We start from the raw sequence: 19,799 nt of genomic DNA, 5'->3' as shown, positions 1-19,799 counted from the left end.
ATCTAGATTAGGGAATTCTACCTAGAATTTTTCTTATTGATCCTAACGACTACTCCTCTTGTCTTTCCCAAGCATAGATTATGAAGGGACTAAGGCCCAACGATAACCCATCAAGATTCTTTACAGGGGAGTAGTAACTAGGATCCCTTAGGATTTTCTCCTCCTATGCACTGAATCAAGCATGAACTATGAAGGGACTCTGACCCAACTGTAGTTCATCAAAAATTCTTGGCAAAAGAGGAAGAAAAAGAAATCCTAAGGAAAAGAAAGAACCCTATGTAAAATTCCTACTCATGATCTAGCTTCATCGCAAACCCTAGAAGGGATGCTTAGCTAGACATGATCTAAATCTACTTGCAAAATTTAAATGCAGAAAAATAAACTACCCTAATTTCATAAATTAAACTATCCTAATTGCATAAATTTAAATTGCATAATTTAAACTAACCTAATTGCATAAATTAAACTATCCTAATTGCAAGAAAAATAAATTGCATAATGTAAAGAGATGAAATTGCATAAAAATAAGATTTTATATATATATAAAAAATTTATTACAAAAAATCTCAAAGCTCGAGGCTTGAGAAGAGAGCTAAAAACCCCACTATCTAGGGTTACAAGCTTGATCGGAAGGAAGAATATATAAAACAAGGGCCTTTGGGGGTTTTTTATAGGAATTTGGGGGTTATAAGGTTTTCAAAACTTTAGATGTGAGACTAAGAGGTTTTAGAGGGTTGTTAGGGGGGTTTATGGTGCGCCGATGGGTCCATGGTCCATGCGTCTATTGCTGTGGACCAGGCGGCTAACCAGATCACCAAATTAGTTGATTTTTGACCAATTTTGATCTGATTTGATTCGGGTTTGACCCAATTGAGTCTTCTTTCTTCATTCTTCAATTCCTGGGTCAATTTAACTCCGTTTTGCATAAAATTTGCGCCGTTGGAATCCTCTTTCCTTGTTCTTTCTATTGATGATCTCTTCTTCTGCAAAATATAATAACAAATATCAATTTTTTAATAAAGTTAAATAATTTAGATATTAATTGATATTTTTTATGTCAATTTATGACATAAATCAAATATTATTTTTCCTCCATTATTTTCTGCAGATATAAGCAAGTGGGCCAGAAATCTTTATAATGTTGTGCGCATATCCGTTATTGCATTGAGTGTTCGATCTATTTAACTTCAAACAGCAAAATACCTCAATCAATCATATAAAAAATCAATTAACGTCAAGCCCACATCGACTTAGATTTCATATATTTAATATTTTTAATTTCATTAAAAATATCAAAGCAAAGTCCCATCGTTCCATGACTGTGATCACTTGTTAGACATTATGAGCCCCCGTGGACTTCAACTTCTTATATTTAATATTTTTAAGTAGTGTCCCGTTGCAAAAACATGCAACCGTTTTCTTAATGGTCCAAAGATTGGTTCTTCACATCAATACAGTTATCCACAAGTAATCCATCATTCATGGAAGCAAATAAAGTTAATGAAAAGCTTAAAAATATCATTGTACAGGGAACTAAAATAATGTAGGATAAAACTCGAGTAAATCATATTAGATATTAAGAAAAAGGAAAACAAATAATTGTATTGTCTGTTGAGTATTAGAACAAAGAAAGGTTCAAAATAAAAATTTGAAATAGAGAATGGAGGAGATCATAGAATGCCTAGGCCTTGCTCTCTTTATTTTTACGTTTGCTCCATCTCCTTCTTCTTATTTCCTTGAAGCAGCAGGCATACAGAGGCTCGCCAAGATTTCTTCTTCTTCGATTGATACCAAAGCTCGACTTCGACGACAAAACCATGTTTCCTTCACCCATCCTTATGCTCACGCTCTCGGATTGAAGCAGCGTTTTCTCAAACCTTTATCGTGACCTTGCATTTGGCTACAAAGTCTCGGCATGGACAAAAATTTGGCTATATTATATTACATAAAGAGGTTCAAATAGTTGTATTTTCTGTTGGGTATGAGAATAGAGAAAGGTGAGACAGTTGGATAGAAACAGCACGGAAGAAAAAAAAGGAATAAACAAAAAAAAAAAAAAAAAGGGAAAGAAGGGGAGCATGGAATGCCTCTGCCTTCTTCCCTTCATTTTTACCTCTGATCTATCTCCTCTCTTCTTTTCTATCTCAAGAGGCCCGTTTATCTCCAAAATCTTCCAAGAATATCATGCCATCAACATTTTAATTCCGTTCGAGGGTAAGATAAGAGATGGAAGGTTTTATATATTTCAAAATCTAACCAAGGAGGTATTTCTAATGTGTGTCAAATGTATTACATTAGAAATGGAATTTTATGTGTGATAATTTTTTTTTTTTTTTTGATGGGAAAGGAGGTAGTATGCTTGATTTTTTTAGAAGTTTTGTTTGTCGAACTTTGGAGCCCAAGGCTTTCTTTAGATAGGTGCGGAGAAGAGATATTGAAAACTAAAAATAGAAAAGATCTCCTACGGCTAGCCGTGTCTGATTCTCCGCCCATGGAGAACAGCGGAGCACAATACCCCTTCCCTCATCGCTCTCTTCCACTCTCTCCTGTTCCTTCCCGCCAATTCAAATCCCTCCCGCCGAATCCCGCGAACTCTCCCGCCATCTCTTTGCTCGCCAAGGCCACCCACCCCTCCCACCTCCCCCAGATCCACGCCCACCTCGTCAAGACCGGCGCTGCCCGCAATAACTTCTACGTCTCCAAGCTACTCTCCCTCCTCCTCCGCTTCCGCTGCCTCGCCGACGCCCGCCGCCTCCTTGACCACGCCGACCGGCCCAACGCCCTCCTGTGGAATACCCTCCTCAAGGCATATGCCCACGATGGCCTCTTCTTTGAAGCCCTCTCTCTTTACAAACAAATGCTTCGAAGTGGAGTCACCCCTGACTTCTATACCTTCCCCTTTGTCCTCAAAGCCTGTGAAGTCCTTTCCATTGGATGTTCGATCCATAGCTCGATCGTAAAGCTTGGTGTTGAGACCAATCTTCATGTTCAAAATTCATTGATTGCTTTTTACTGCAAATGTTTTGCCATCAAGCTGGCTCAGAAGATGTTTGATGACATGGATGAGAGAGATTTGGTTTCATATACTTCGATGATCTCAGGCTATGCTAAGGTTGAGGACATGGAGCGTGCGTTGCTGCTGTTTGAGGCAATGCCAGAGAGGGATTTTGTGTCATGGGGAGCTATTATTTCAGGGTTCATTCAGAATGGTTGCCCTGAAGAAGCTTTGTTTCTCTTTCGGGAGATGCAGTTGTCTGGGGCTCCCCTGAGCGAAGTTGCGATTGTCAGTGGTATTTCTTCATGTGCGAGCTTGGGGTTGAGGAGTTTGGGGCTCTGGCTGCATGCTCTTATGGTTAGGCATGGTCTCGAGATGAGCGTCTTTGTGGGCACAGCGCTTGTTGACATGTATGGCAAGTGTGGGGACTTGGATAATGCTCGTCGGATGTTTCACTTGATGACTGAAAAGAGTGTGGCCTCTTGGAATGCTTTGATTGGTGGACTCTCTGCGAATGGATGTGTTGAGGAAGCCCTATTGGTCTTTGAAGAGATGATGAGAATGGGAGTCAAACCCAATTCCGTTACTCTGTCTTGCATTCTATCTGCTTGTAGACATGGAGGACTCGTCAAGAAGGGGCAGTACTATTTTGAGTACTTGAGTAAGGAGTATGGGATTTTGCTGAATTTGGATCACTATGGATGTATGGTTGATTTACTGGGGCGAGCAGGGCTTGTGCATGAGGCTTATGAATTGATTTGCATGATGCCAATGGAGCCCAACGAGATAGTCTGGGGAGCACTGTTGGGAGCTTGTAAGGTTCACAAAAATCTTGAACTGGCAGAACAAGCACTCAAGAGGCTTGTGGAGCTTGACCCGAGGAATGGTGGGAACTATGTGCTACTCTCTAACATGTATGCCGAGCTTGGTAGGTGGGAGGATGTTGAGAGGGTGAGAGTCATGATGAGAGATCATGGAGTGGAGAAAACCCGAGGTTGTAGCTCTATTGAGGTGGATAGTGTGGTTCATGAGTTTAATTCAGGTCTTCAGTCCCATCCTAATGCTTCAAAAAGTGTACAAGAAGTTTGAAAAATGGTATAGCAGAATGGTATCTCAAATTTACAGTAAAATGGAGGTGAGGAAATTATGTTGTGATTGACAATAGTATAGATCCCACATTTTTCTTGTTGGATGTGACAAATTGAAATAAATGATATATTAGACTGGAAGCTCACCTCCACTCCCCTCCCCCACCCTACAGCTAAAATAGATCCCAGCCCTCCCCCCCACCCCCCACCCTAGAGGTAATCTATCCAAAAACCCTATGTCTTTTCAAGTCCACCAGCACCTGTCTATCTTGTGGTCATTGCTCATACTGGAAGCTCATCTCTTTATTCTAAGCCAATTCCTCCCCTTTTTACCATTTTTCTGACTAGATACCCATTAATTATACAATGATATCTTTATTTTATGTTTTTTAAAGATTTGATGGTTCTGTTGCAAGATTTGATTATTGTTTTCCTCTCTTTTGGTGGTGGGGTATTAAGTTGACTATATTATATGCCCTTGGTTATTGGAATGGGAGTTTTAGTTCACATGGTTTATCGGTTGGAATGATCTAAGATGTGTCATAGGATTCATGTGGCCAGTTTAAAAATCTGTTTTTATACCTCCCAATTACTGAATCACTTTTATCTTATTTCAATTCAATCTTAGTTGTAAGCTACAATAAGTGGTGTTCATTTTTAAATGTGGTATTGTTATAAGATGACCTTGCACATGCACTGCATTAGATTTTGAATCCATCTCTATATAGTTTGTCATTGAAGGATTTATGATCCAAATTAATTGTCATGTTAAAGAATTGTTTCCTGATTAGGATGAGTCCAAACAGAATTTAGTTGCTTCTGCTAAATGCTGATATTATTTTGTTATGTTGTGTGATCTTCACATTTTCTGAGCCTTCAGATGAGAAAGAAGCCCTCTCATTGTTTAGACTCTTTCAAAGACCAGGGCAGTTTTTGAGGGTTGCTCTCCGATATATGAGCCTAAACTTTGCATTTGGTGGTTTAAAAATTTCCTTTGTTTCTGTTTTTCCTCTAGATTTTATAGTAGTGCCAATTATGTAAAAGGTTGAGTTTATTAAACTTCTCAAACTTTGATGAACAAACTCAAATACATAAAGTTGACCCTAAAAAGATAGGAAGAGAGCGATGCTTGATATTAAAAGAGAAACTATGAGCGATGCTTGATATTAAAAGAGAAAGTATCTCCTACTGTTTATGGATCATTTAAGCAATAAAAGGGTACATGAACATAAGGAGAGCTAAATGAAGGTATGAAATTTGAGGTAGATCCACGAAATCTAGAGCAATAAAAGAATAGATCCGAAGGATCTTGCAGGTAACAGCAATTAAGAAGGCACGAGAAAATGCTTCAGATGATTTGTTATTATTGAATTTCAAGGATGGTTTGTGACTTCGTGAGAAGGGATCAGCATTTCATTTCAAGAAATCAGAAGTAGAGACAGAAACCAGCAAATGCTTGGATGGAAATGGTATAAGGGTGACTAAAGAAGCAATATATAGAGAAGCAAGCTTCATAAAACAGAGGAACATGTGTTAGGTAAGGTTTGTCTCTGTAATTACTTTGGTTTGTCAATAAGCTGGGCCAGCTTAAGAGGCTGAAAGAAGCCAAACTGAAAAAACCAATCCCGGTCTTGGATTTTAGTCCCTATAGGCTGACTGGATCTGGAAATGTTGGGCAAGGTCTGGGCTTAGGCTACAATGTAAATTGAATGGGGGTCTGGCCCAGCCTAAAAAAATAACCCTATTTGTTTCTTGCTTTGGCCTCTAGGCTCGGCTGTGTTGGGCCTGGATTTCCAGGCTTACACCAGGCGTAGGCCCAACCTGTCCCATTAACATCCCTTTAGTTACTACTTAAGATATCCACGACTCATGGCTGGAGATAAGGAAGTTCTTGTGCATATTAAAATTGCGTAGAATGTGTAATTGTTGCAAGATAATTGGAATTTTGGGAGTATTTCTTTTTCAGAGTATTGGATACGATGCCATCACTGTCACACTGGTGGAACAATAGCGACAACATGAGACCCTCAAGATGCTCTTATAAGCTGCTCGCGGCTTATCATTGATATCTGGAGTGCAACACCAGCAGACCTAGTTTGAGTACCATTGTGAAATGATTACATGATGCTGCATTATTTCATTTTGCAATCAAAGCTGCATTATGTCACTTAGTTTTAAAGATTATTGAATGTACAGTGCTTTGCAAAAGAATCAAGATCAGACTACCTCTAATTGGGTAAGAAAAAAGGGATTCACATGTCCATTAGAGAAGAGATTAAAATTTCATTCAGTCAAAGCCTGGTTAAAGTTGGATCATTTTAGTCCTGATTCTTTGTTGTCTCTGCTGAAATCATGAAAACAACTGAAATATATTTATCAATGAATAACTCATGAGCTTCTTGTTTAGTGGATACTGACATGCATGTTAGCCGGCATCTGATATTATTAGTTAATTATGTAACTTTCTGCACTGAAACATTATATATGGAATGATTGAGCATCCTAATCAAACCATTTGGGATAGCAAGCATACTGACAATTTTATTTGAAATATTGGAAAAATCTTGGGAGAGTCTTGAATTGTTTACAGAATTTTCATCGGAAAAATGATTCTTTAACCTATACGCAATCCACCTGCTCACAGTTACTCACAAATTCCAGAAAAGTTTGTACTTGTTCGAGAAAAAACTTACAAGCTAAAGAGATTTGATGGGGTATGTTACCATTATTGTTTATCATCATTTCATCTAACATTAGTTTTTTCATCAAGCAGTGTGCGGATGTATCAATGATTTCATAATTTCAATTTTTCAACTTCCCAGTTTTCTGAATTATTATTTTAACTTTCGGTAGTTTCCATTTCTGAATCTTTCTCCCTGGTTGATGATTCTTGAATGCTGAATTTCGACTATGGTAGCAAGTTAACCTGAAATTGCACTAAAGTTATTTTATGATTAGGCCGTCCATGTCGTTGTCAACCTGCATTTTGACTAGCTCAGATTGTTTATGTCGTTACGTGCCATTTACGATTCTTTGAAACTGGATAGCTGGTCAATTATAAGTGACAGCCAGGCTTGTCAGATTGTATGGGATGGAAAGATGCTGATCCAGTGATTTGGTTGACAGACCCAGTCTGCACACAAGGAATCTGCATTATATCACCACTTGAAACGTATTATGATATTCATTGCTGATAGGTTAGACACCTGTTACTACAAACGCTTCTTTGCTCCCTTGCACTCTCGGTATTTAATATAATTTGGCAGAAAAAGGTTACGTTCTGAATGCAGGTTTCTTTATTTTTGGCCTCTTATTATAGTATCTAATTGCAAGAACTGAATGATTTGAGTCAAAGAAATGATTTATTAATTATGTTCTAATGGTGTTTATCTATTTCATCATAGGTTGCTATGCAAGCAAGCACTTTGTACACCATGCAGGGGGCAGCAATAACAGCAGTTAAAATCAGCTGGTCTACTCCTTGAGGATCTGAACTGCATTACTGTTGTCCAGTGCTCGGGTGAAGGTATGCGGTAAATTATTTCTTCCCCATCTACCATTCTTTATCAGCATCATGATCATTCAATAATGGATAGCTAAACAAGTAGGAATCTAGATTAGAGTGGAAGTACGAATCACTGCTAAAATAAAGAACTTTTAGATCAAGGTAATAATGATGTTCCGAGCTCCACAAGGAGAATATAGATGATGTTCCAAGGGGAGATGCTGTTATTTAATCATGACAATGCCTAATGGCAAGAATTATCCATAGAATTTTGCAATTTGTACAGTTAAGCCAGGTTATGTAAAAGTTTTGGCAATGTTGTCTCAACCTTCTATTCTTTACCTTATTCTCTACTTGTACTCTGGTACTTCTCTTTCTAGGAGATCCTTAGTCTGAAGTCTTCTGCTTTTCTCTTACAATGGAAGAAATCTGTGAAACCGTCAATTTAATATCAAATACTAACACACTTCTCTTGAGAGTAGGTGGAGTTGAAAGATTAGGAGACAGGACTGGTTTGATGGTGTGGCACTGAAAGCAACCTTCTTTGGTCAGCTGCTGAGAGAGGTTCCCACATGCCACAGCTGGTCATCCCTGAGAGCGACCAACTGCCTAAAGACCTTGTCTTATGGGAGGGGGGTCTGATACTAGAGGCACTGCCTATAGCTTTCTCCCAACCACAACCACCTTGTGATCTATTTGCATTTCTTGCCTTATATTACATTAAGAGCAATCGAATGGCAATAATTTGAGGGCACAGTGTATCCCAGCCACCAAATAATTCCATCTTATTTGCATTTGTTAATCAAATTAGGTTAGGTTCAATGAAATAAAGCACTTCTTGATGGTTCATCTGGTCCCTTAATGGGAGAGTTGGTGTGTTTGGATTTGATCTAGGGGAATGAGAAGAAAGAGCTTATATCTGTCCTCATATAGCTCCTGCTGTAAATGGAAACTAAAACAACGAATGTGAGAACCACCAACCGATGCCTCTGTCCGTGCTGATAAATTTTTGCAGAGCCTTATAAAGGTTTATTTTTGCCGGCTTCAGCTCCTTTGGTGTCTCTAGTGGTGGTACAATTCACTAGGGTTACTATGTTGCGCAACTAAGATTCATCGGCGGAGCGCACTATGTGAGAAAATGAATGATTTTGCAAAGGGGACAATCAGAAGAGTGTGATTTTGGCCTCTATTTTGTCATTTGGCTGCTATTACATGAAATTATCCTTGGTACCATGATTCTTCTACTTGGCTGTGGTACTAGTGTCACATCAATAGCTAACCTGAACAACTTCTGGTAAATTAAGAATCTTCTGTAATTTTCTCTATGAAAAAGGTAAAATGCTCATACATAAGATTCTAAAAATGCCAGAAAATATACTTTGGAGGAATAGAAATATTGTTACCATCATTGTTTTCGAGAAGGTTGTTACCATCATTAGTATTTGTTACTGTCATTGTTTTCAAGAAGATGGTTACTGTCATTAGCTATCATTTGAAGTAGTAGAAATATTTGTTGCTATCATTGTTTTTGAGAAGATTGTTAATGTCATTATTGTTATTGCCCACTACTTGCTGATGATCCATCTCTATTATGACGAACAACCCACCAAGCCACGTTGTCCAATGGCACTATTATAAGGACAATCCAACAAATAAGTTTCAAAATAAAACAACAAGAACTGGGAAACGAAGAATAACCCTTTTGTCTGCATTAGGTTTTTAGGGCTTTCTTCTCAACCCTTATTTTAGGCGACAGAAAACATTGTCCACTTCAATGTGCACATCCCAAGTCGATTGCATCATTCATAACTGCTCAATAGTTGCTTCTTCTCTTACTTGTGTCCATAGAATTAGGCGATTCTTCTCACTGCATGCAGATTAAAATTGTCTACTAACAGCACCCTAGCAAATTTTATCTTCATGAATAGGTACTTTGCAATACTTTGATGTAACTCCCAACTAATCCTTGATAAGGTCCTTCTATTCTTTTCCATCCTAGTAAAAATAATGATAGCTACTCTTTTGGGATCTTTTGATGATTGAGTTTGCTAACTGCAAGATCAGAAAGAGATGAAAGCGGAATCCATTAGTTGGAAAGAGATAGGTGATAGATATATATAATCCGTGCCTCTTGCAGCAAGTGCCTAATCTGGCGTGTTCATCTGATGGTAAAATAATTTATGGTGAATGTCTCCTTGGACATATTTTCATCTATGTTGTTGAGTGGACCTATTATTTCATTACAAAATTCTTTATCTTGAAAATTATTGCAGTGTAGTTATTACTCAAATGCACGTAACAATACTCTTATTGTATTTCTAGACAGATTGATATTTGCATGCTACTTTCATAATGTTAACCTCAAATATATATATATATATATATACATATACATATATACATATACATATACATATACATATATACATATACATATACATATATACATATACATATACATATATATATATATATATATATATATATATATATATATATATATATATATATATATATATATATATATATATATATATATATATATAAGCGGAATTTATTAGCTGGAAAGAGATAGGTGATAGATTTATATAATCCGTGCCTCTTGCAGCAAGTGTTTAATCTGACTTGTTCATCTGATGGTAAAATAATTTATAGTGAATGTCTCTTTGAACATGTTTTCATCTATGTTGTTGAGCGGATTTATTATTTCTATGCAAAATTCTTTATCTTGAAACTATTGCAATGTAGTGATTATTCAGATGCACATAACATTACTCTTATTGTATTTCTAGATAGATTGATTTTTGCATGCTACTTTCACAATGTTAACTTCAAAAAAAAAAAAAAAAAAAAAAAAAAAAAAAAAAAAAAATATATATATATATATATATATATATATATATATATATATATATATATATATATATATATATATATATATATATATATATATATATCCGGAGAGAGTTATCGTCACAATATGGTAATAGTCAAATGAAAATTTTGATTGCTATTTGAATATTTTTGATATTCCAATATTAAGGTTCACTTTTATTATATATTAATATCACAGTGTAAGGGTGTATTTTATAATTCAGATTTGTGAAGGGTTTCTCTTTTTTTGGGTAGGAAGATTTTTTTAGTGGTTTCTATGTGACTAACACTGCCAACTCATTCATTATTCTCCCGTTAGGCCTGTACTAAGGTTATAAAAATTGACTTGAAGATTATAGTATTTGCTTTGTCCTCACATGACCTGATGGCTAATGTAAGCAATGACACAAATGAGGAGGATATACCAGTTCTACATCAGCTGCTCTTCCCAAAGTACAGAACAGCAAAATCATCAAAACACATCCTACAACTTGGCTTGATGGAGTGATTTCGCTCTAAATTGCGGCACCATAAACATGTACACCTGCAAGGTTTCCCCATTCTGTACCCCATTGAGCAGCTAATCCACTACCAACTGCTGCACTTACCTTGGTACACGTCAGCTATGACCATAAGTGCCCTCATCAATCATTGTGAGCACACTAGAACCAAAAAATTTAAAGGGCCCTAATGAATAATTTATTTAAAATTTTTTGTTGACAGGTGTTGACGAATGAATCACTCATCATCTGAGTTGTGTTTGGTTACTAACAAAGTAATAATCTAGGTCAGATCCTGCAAGAAACACAAAGTATGTGGTCCTCCATTGTTCTCATTAGGCTCTACATCAGACACTTCAGCTAACATCGTCTTTTAGGGTCCATTTCTTAAGTTGCCACCCAATAAGATTCACCATTCTCTCTCATTCCACACGAGTATATAATCTCAAAGGTACGTTCATAGCTCCACAAATAAACCATTAATGGAGGCAAGTCTCCACCCCCCTCTCCTCTCAATACCAATGGAGTATGAACCAAGTTATGGGCAATGTTCTCTACAAGCCAATGAAGATATCATCTTCCCTTTGATCATGCGTGATGTTTTCCCTGAAAATGCTCAGATGGATGCCACAGTTTACGTCAACGGGGAGAACTTCAATACTGGCTTTCCTGGGATGAGCTGTGTTAATGAGCCATTGGTTCATGACAGCTTCATGGACCTGGAAAAGTTCCGTCCTTTAGGCCATGATGGAGTGTGTCATGAGTACTCATCCCAACACTTGGTAGCAATCCAAGGGGAACTAATGGAGGAGAACAGCTTGACCGATCTACTCCTGGCTGGTGCCGAAGCTGTTGAGACTGAGAACTGGCATGTAGCCTCCATAGCACTTGCCAGGCTCGATCACCTGCTTCTTACCCAAGAAACTGACACTAATCCTCTTAGTCAATTGGCCTGCTACTTTGCGCAGGGGCTCCGGCCTAGGACTAATGATCTCGGTGCAAACGGCGTCTCTCCGGTCCGTTCCATGGTGTCCGATGGCATGTCGGCATACCAGATGCTGCAGGAACTATCACCATATGTGAAGTTCGGGCACTTCACGGCAAACCAGGCCATCCTTGAGGCGACGGAGGGTGATCGGGAGGTCCACATCGTGGATTTCGACGTGATGGAGGGGATACAATGGCCACCATTAATGGTGGATTTTGCTAGCAGAGCCGGCACGTCACTTTGGATCACTGCACTTGTTGAGGCCGGCAATGTGGAGGTGGTCCACCGGACTGGACGGAGGTTGGTGGAGTTTGCCGACTCGATCGGGCTCCCTCTTAGGTTTGATTGGTTGTATGTGGACAACGAAGGGGACTTGGAACGGGTCGAAGCCGGCGAAGGATCACTCATAATAAACTGCATGGTCAATCAGCTAGAAAGGCCAAGCAGGAGCTTTCAATCACTAAACGCCTTGCTTGGTGGTGTGAGGAAGTTAAGTCCAAAGCTGGTGGTTTTGGTGGAGGAAGAGCTCTTTAGCTTTGGTAAGAGTCCTTTCAAGTCCTTCGTGGAGTTCTTTTGTGAGGCTTTGCACCATTTCTCTGCTATCTTGGATTCATTAAAGGGTAGTTTTGTTGGTGGCTATAGGATGGGGCTGAGGCTGGTTGAGAGGGAGATGCTGGGACCTAGGATTATGGAGTCTGTGGGACATTTTTTAAGAGAAATGAAGGGGTGGGGAGGTGGTTTTCGTGGGTTGGAGGGTTTCAGGGCCATTCCTCTGAGCTCTTGTAACGTTTCTCAGGCCAAGTTTTTGGTGGGGCTCTTTAGTAAAGGGTATGGGGTGCAGCATGAGAGGGGTAGGTTGTCTCTGTGTTGGAAGTCAAGGCCTCTAACCACAGTGTCCATCTGGGTCCATGAAGGCATTTTTGGTGGTTCAAGGGATATCTCAGTTTCTAACCCTCGACATGGATTTTCATGGAAGTGTTAGGCCCTGGATTTAGACTGTTTGTTAGGGTGAGCCAGGTTCATCTTTGGATATGTAATATATTTTCTAATATTTTTGCTCAGTACCTATAATTTGTTGATGTTGTGTAATTGAGGATCACTTCAAGGGGTTAGATATCAATATGGAGATCAGCCAGGGCTCAAGCTCTTGTTTTATGAGTCAAATCCAACTCAGGCTACAATTATAAGGCCTGGACTACGGAGGGACCAAAGTTCTGCTTGGTCTTGGTCTATTTACTACTCTCCAGGTCCTTCTCTTTACACCCCAATGCTAATTGCTCGAAAGAAGCACACACTATCTTTTTAAGAAGATGGTAGTATGCTGGATGCTCATTGGACCATTTGTTATCTAAAGTTGGCCATGCTTTATACATTGATATGCTCAAAATGGCGATCAAATCAACACTCATGCCTTTGTAATGATCTTGCACCGCCCAATTAATACATCTTGGTATGCAATATACACTTGGATAGACCACTACTCAAGGGGTGGAGTGGGAATAAGGATCAAAAGGTTGGGGTTACCTACTCTGCCTCCTCCTCTATTGTGTTCTCCCATCTTCACCCTCTATAGCTTATCTTGCCAAATCCCGCCAAATCTAGTAAATTCTCCCTAGATAAGAAAATATTATATCCAACACGACATGCACTATGTGGCAGTGCATCACACCAACCATACATGTCAATTTCTATGGCCCTCATGCATTGGTCTTGGATTGCTGTCCTTTGCACCTTGTCTCGGTCAGCTCCAATGAGGCACTGTATATTTGGTGCACACGGTGCAGAATATAATGTCATGTAGATGAGCCCCTAGGGGAACAAGTCATCCAGGCCCCGGGAAAAGTCAACCAGAACAATATAATGTGTCCTGTACTGGTTCTTCAGAACAAGTTTTTAGCCCAGATGAAGCTTGTAGATTATATGCGTTCCATTTGAATAGGCTTGGGCCTGATCTCAGCAGCTTACAGCTGTTTTTATTCAAAATGGTCCATTTGAATTCAGCCTAGTTCTATTACATAAAGTATGCAACAAGAATTTGGCCCACCTTTGGATGGTTTTGTGTTGAAAGGGTGATCTTTTGCCATGGACTGACTCTATCTAGCTCTAGCATTATGATCCAAGTCCTCTGTAGACTTGGACTTTGGTTTCTCCCTCACCTAGTGTTCATAATTTTAAATAGATACAAAGACCAAAATGTGTTCAAATTCAACGTAGAAAATTAAAAAAGGTGTCATTTTTCAGAACATTACCCAGGTTGCCGGGAGTATGGTTGCAAAGAAATTCCACCTTTCTTCTATTCAAAAAAAATAAAATAAAATAAAATACTAACTCCTTACTGTCGAAGCCAAGCCATGGTAGGTCCAGCAACCACCAATTGCAAAGTAGGAGATGATCTCAGACATTAGAGATAAGATGATTGCGAGAAATCCCTCTTCGGCTGCTCTTCCTGCTTTACTAAACATTTGAACTAATTGTGACATCCCGTATCTTGTATTTAGTTTAAAATCCACCCTATATTCGTGGATGTTGGAACTAATTGCGGAATCCTGGACCCCATCATCCTTACTTTTGTATAAACATCCTTACTAGCGTTCCGGATAATATTAGCTAAAATGACAAAGAATTAATGCTAGTATTATACAGCACTTGATGGCTCCTATTAGGAGATGGATGGTGTATAGAACAAATAAGACCTTCTTATTTGATAGCCACCCATCTCTTGATAGGAGGCGCTGCATATCACTCTATGGTACAAATAGTGTACCACAGAGAATCCAAGTTGTTTTTTTACGATGGATGACAATCTAATCCAAAGGAACATAGAATCCAAGAAACCAACTATAACCTTCATAGTGGATTGAAAATCCTATCCCGTTCAAACTTTTTCTGGATATGGTGTTAGATTTATCCTTCGTATGTGAAATCATTCACATCTAAACAGTCCCTTTCTCCCTTTCACGCACATCGCAAGCACGCACGCACACGCACGGAGTTGCGTCTAATCCAACGTAAGGGCCTTTTTAGGCCCAGTTTATTGGGCAGTGTCAAATCTTGCCAGACTCGTAATACTTGCATGCATTTGTTTGGATAAGTTGCTGCATATGATCATCCTGCTAATAGTTTTCCCCAACTTGCTATATTTTTAGCTATATATTTTGTATAGCAGTCCAGCTGATATTTGCTTGATGCCATGGGCTAAACTGGTGCACGGCATGCTAATTAATATGTTACTTGCACTAACTTGGGCTTAGCTCGTGACATTAAAACTTATGCTCGGGCTAAAAGTAAATGGGCTAAGCATCGGCTGATCTAATTAAACTGAAACCACGGCCTCAACAGCTTAGGTCGCCTCTAGCTCGCCACGTTATCCTAAACAGTGGTCATGGTCAATAGTCCCACATCTTTTGCTTGCAAGAAAAGAAAGTAAAAGAGAGAAGCAACGGGTATATTTCACAGTCACAACGAAAGCGGTCAACATCATGTTTTCTCACAATCTCCTTGTCCTCGTGGACAATCTAGAATATTTCTGCTCATTGTAAAAACTTTCTCTAACACAATTTTGTTATTGTGATGTATTCAGCAAATATAGTTGTCTATACCTTTGTTCATATTGTTGTCTCTTATTTACAGAATTGTTACTCTCTCCAATACATTTCCTTTTAGTATACCGTAATAAGACTTTGTGCCTTACTTTGAGTCGAGTTAATTTAATGAAATTGCGTTGGGATCCATATCATCTAAGAGATCATCAATTATGGTCATTCATTCTACGAATTATTTATAAATAAAAAAAGTACAATTTTCACCAATTGATATTTTTATCATCTTCGATCCATTTTTTACTTAAGATCACAAGCATTAGAAGGTTGAAAAATGCTAAATATTGCCACTCAACTTTTATTATTGAAGTGGCAGCTACGATAATAGCTGATATGGCATGTTGGAAATGACGTGCATGAACCCAATTGCTAGTCACTTACTTTGGTGAGTAGGGATGAATAATAGTACTTTAAGGATGCATTTGATTGGAAAGTAATAAAAATGAGAATAGTAAAAGTTATGTCATTTTTTTGTTTATTTCTATTTTGGAATGGTAAAGAATATCTATTTGAGATAAATTTCAAATTTTATATTTACCGATGGAAAAGAAGAAGAAGTAAAACGTAGGAACAACTTATGATAACTCTTCCTTAAAATAGTTATACCTATGATAAGTAAATTGATCAGTAATTAAAAAAATAAAATAAAATAAAAGGTAGGTCCAAGGGATAGCTTGTCACAACTCTTTCTTCAGATGGTCATAGATATATCTATGATAAGTAAATTGATTGGCATAAATATTGAGGGATAATTATAAGACTTATTTCAAGGCCCCTACTTATTTTATGCATGAACCAAATGTAACCAAAAGATTTATTCTGAATTTTAGTTGGGTTTGAGATATATATTGAGGTTTCATATGGCTGCTACTAATTTATTAAGGCACAAAGATTGATCCGCAAATGCTGTTATCAGAAAATAAGATGTGCTCATGTTTGTTTAGTCATCTTAAATAGTAAATTTTTGGAATCCAAAGGGTTAATAATGGGTGACGCCAGCATGCACGCAAGGATTCCGTGGCACTATCAGTAGTGGGCATAGTTGAGCTTCCCTTGTCTGAAAGTTAAGCATGGCCAATGGGAATGGGAAGGAGGCATGCAATTGTCACAAGACTTTGTGCCATGGAAGAGACTGATTTCTTGCACTCAACGATCTTATTGGTCATTTCACCTGAAGAAAACAAAAAAAATACCGGCCAACAAACCTCCATGGAAACAACTAATTCGAGCCCTATCTTTCAGATAAAAAAAATGATTCATCTTCTTTCGCAACGTTGATCATTAGATCATATAATAATTATTTTAAAATTTATATAAAAAAAATTAAAAAAAATTAAATACTTTGAAAACTGTACAAAATATAATCCAATAGTTCATGTGGCAAAAGAAAAACAATCATTCTTCCGTCTGGGATAACCTAGGCCCATCCTATACTTTGATTAGAGGAGGACCCCTGGGCTTACCCTCGCAAGTTGAGCTTAAATTGCTTTTTTTTTTTTTTTTTTTTAATTTTTTTCTCTAAAACATAAGCTTAAACTGCAAGTTGACAACTACTTCCAAATTTGTGGTGCGGAAGGTGCCGTCATTCGGCCATACAAAATTTGGAGGCTGCACTTTCATTATTTTAGGCGTGGCAATAAAATAAAAGCAACTCCATCACACTAAGAAAGAAGGGTATGGGAATAAAATAGATACCCTACTGCAAGCCACGCCGCCCTAATTGCACCTTCATGCATTATTTTAGACGCAGCACGAGTAAAAGCATGGTAAGAATTTTATACACGTATGGGATTTGAAAATTAGAAACCTCCTCACCAAACCCTCTCTTCTCATATGGCTTCATGGCATGGAGACAATCCATGATGGGTTAATTCAAAAGAAAATAACTTTGCAAGAGAAAACATTGCGCTTGACTTCTATTGGTGAGGCAACTGTGATGGGTTTGTGGAAGGAAGAGATGAAGTGCTCCCCTTCGCTTTTCCCTTTTTTTTTTTTTTTTTTTTATATTAGGATCAGTTTAGGTGAATCAAACCTGAAAAGAATAATTTGCCACAAAACTTAATTAGAGTAGTCAATCAAACCTGAGAGAATTAATTGGTCTCGTATATAAATTAATATAAATGATAATCTGTAAGATTATCTTAACGTTACCTATAAGATTTAGTCTAATTGCAACGAATAATTAATGGGAGACAAATGACTAATACAAATTATTGCACTTGAAAATTGTCTTTCTCTTCTTCGCTTACTTTTTCTCTTTCTTTTTTTGTTTATTCTTCACCCACTTCGCCCCCCAGATCAAAGTCATAATTGAATGTCTCCATCAAAATATATGCCTGCGAATCATGAAGGTATAATAAGACCAGTGAAGTTTAGAGAAGTATCCATGGTGATGTGGTTGTCATGTATGCCACAAATTTTTTTATTTGCAAAAAAACATATGTTAATTACTCCTATGTTTTTCTTACCAAAAAAAAATTACTCCTATGTTTTCTAGATGGTATGTAGCCTAAAATTTTCTTCATGATAATATGCATGAGAACAAATCACCACATCTAGAAACTCTAAAATAAATTGTTATAAAAAAAATAAACCATCGTTTTTAACTCTCATAACAACTACTATTCCTAGTCTATGTATTGCCTTTGACCAGCTTAGTTATTCTTGTTGACAATAAACATAATTTTTATGTCAAAAGGTTTACCCTTTAGGGATCTTCCTTCTTGATCTCGTGCACTGCTATAAATTTGAATCATCCTCATTGTGCATTGAACACATATTTATCACAAACTTCAGCTATTTTTTCCCCTTTTTGAAGTTTATGTAGCTTTGCAAAATCATTTCTCTGTTCATATATACCACTTCAAATTTAAGTTCTTTGACATTCATTGCATCTATACTTCATCAAATATCTTGTTACCTTGGATGGCATAAATCAACTCAACAAAATACTATCTTTCATCGTGTTTTTATTATTCTTATACAACAGCAAAATTCTCATCGCTTCAACTTGAATCACAGGTGAGATAAGCAAGACAATCAATTTTTTGAACCCTTTTGTCATCAATCATGTAAACAATTGTATGGCTGTCCCTATCAGCAACACATGTAAGTCAAAACCAAACCTAATTTCATGTAGATTAAGGGAAAAAAAGGGTCTCTTTACTACCCAAAAAAATTCAAGGGACAGCAGGACTTCCCCCTTTGAAGGTTAGAAAATACAATCTTTTTGGACAAAAATGTTTGCTGTCTTGAGGTCGACACCAGTGCCACGACATTATATATTAAATATAGTATATATATCATCCTGATTATTTTACTAACCAAGCCGATATGGACTAGTTTAAGCCTGACTAAAGGGTCAAAGTCAGGGTCAGGATCGGGATCAGGGTCAGTGCCTCCTTGAACAAAGACAATCTTCTCATTAGAGAATCGTATCAAAGGAATCATCTTAGTTGTGCCTTTTCTTAATAAGATTCCAATTCCACATCTTCAATCGTAATCCATGAGATTGATTGGGATATAAATAGATAAAAAATCACCATCAAGGCTGCTTTGCAACCATGAACATGACCACATCTTCATCAAATTCCTTTCCCCACCGGTAGTTGACATGTCTAAATAGATTGATTGGTACTTATTATTAAGCTATATATATGCATGCATATGTGTATGTATGTATGTATTGTATTTCATTTAGATAGTTGGGCTAACTGATTGGTCCCCAAATTGTTAGTAAATGGTTCATTTGGAGCTATGCAATGATAAGGTTAGGTAGCCAAGATGATAACGATGTATCTTCTTAGATGGTCAATATTTCAGTTAAGCCATATGCAGTTTGCTAGTAGATTAGTAAAATTTGCATCTAAAATAATGTGGATCTAATCCCAGCCAGTCCCAAAAACTTAAGCTCATAATGGTTTCATCCTTGTGTGTGTGATTAACTTTTCCACCCAATTCACCCTTTGCTTCTCTAACAACAATTGTAACCTTTCACGCAAAAAAAATGAAAAAAAAAATCCTGAAAAACAACAATTGTAACCTAGATCACAATGGGTGAATGGCATAATGTCTCATGTCCATTCTATCATAATAACGCAGACTCTGGCATTGTCTGTTGGTGAGGCGCGTCTAACAATCCATCAGTTTTTAAAGTTTTTATGGCCACACACATCCCATGTTCCTACTCTATCATGAGCAACCCGAACTCCATCTTTATCCATGGAGTTGAAACTTAGGGATCCAGGTTA

At 37.6% G+C, this 19,799-nt stretch overlaps 2 protein-coding genes and 1 long non-coding RNA gene across 3 annotated transcripts; all 3 read left to right on the top strand.

The window, feature by feature from the left end:
• Positions 1-1,753: 1,753 nt before the first annotated feature.
• LOC140851650 (uncharacterized) lies at positions 1,754-7,915 on the top strand. The gene is made up of 2 exons (XR_012134371.1): positions 1,754-2,214; positions 7,488-7,915. It is a non-coding gene; the product is annotated as an uncharacterized lncRNA (long non-coding RNA).
• On the top strand, positions 2,334-4,125 carry LOC105052019 (pentatricopeptide repeat-containing protein At2g20540). The gene has a single exon (XM_010932702.4). It carries the CDS (start codon positions 2,339-2,341, stop codon positions 4,082-4,084), a length of 1,746 nt encoding a protein of 581 aa, XP_010931004.2. The 5' UTR covers positions 2,334-2,338; the 3' UTR covers positions 4,085-4,125.
• A 2,657-nt stretch (positions 7,916-10,572) lies between the features above and the next one.
• LOC114912595 (protein NODULATION SIGNALING PATHWAY 2-like) lies at positions 10,573-13,105 on the top strand. Its single transcript, XM_029266402.2, has one exon. It carries the CDS (start codon positions 11,445-11,447, stop codon positions 12,930-12,932), a length of 1,488 nt encoding a protein of 495 aa, XP_029122235.2. The 5' UTR covers positions 10,573-11,444; the 3' UTR covers positions 12,933-13,105.
• Positions 13,106-19,799: the final 6,694 nt, after the last annotated feature.

This window comes from Elaeis guineensis, chromosome 9, assembly GCF_000442705.2.
Source record: "Elaeis guineensis isolate ETL-2024a chromosome 9, EG11, whole genome shotgun sequence".
NCBI classification, from domain to species: Eukaryota; Viridiplantae; Streptophyta; class Magnoliopsida; order Arecales; family Arecaceae; genus Elaeis; species Elaeis guineensis.
Note: the sequence above shows the minus strand (reverse complement) of the source record. Positions and strands in the feature narration are given on the sequence as shown.

Coding starts and splice junctions, on each gene's coding strand:
- LOC105052019 (XM_010932702.4), top strand. CDS start 2,339: ATGGGAAAGGAGGTAGTATGCTTGATTTTTTTAGAAGTTTTGTTTGTC.
- LOC114912595 (XM_029266402.2), top strand. CDS start 11,445: ATGGAGGCAAGTCTCCACCCCCCTCTCCTCTCAATACCAATGGAGTAT.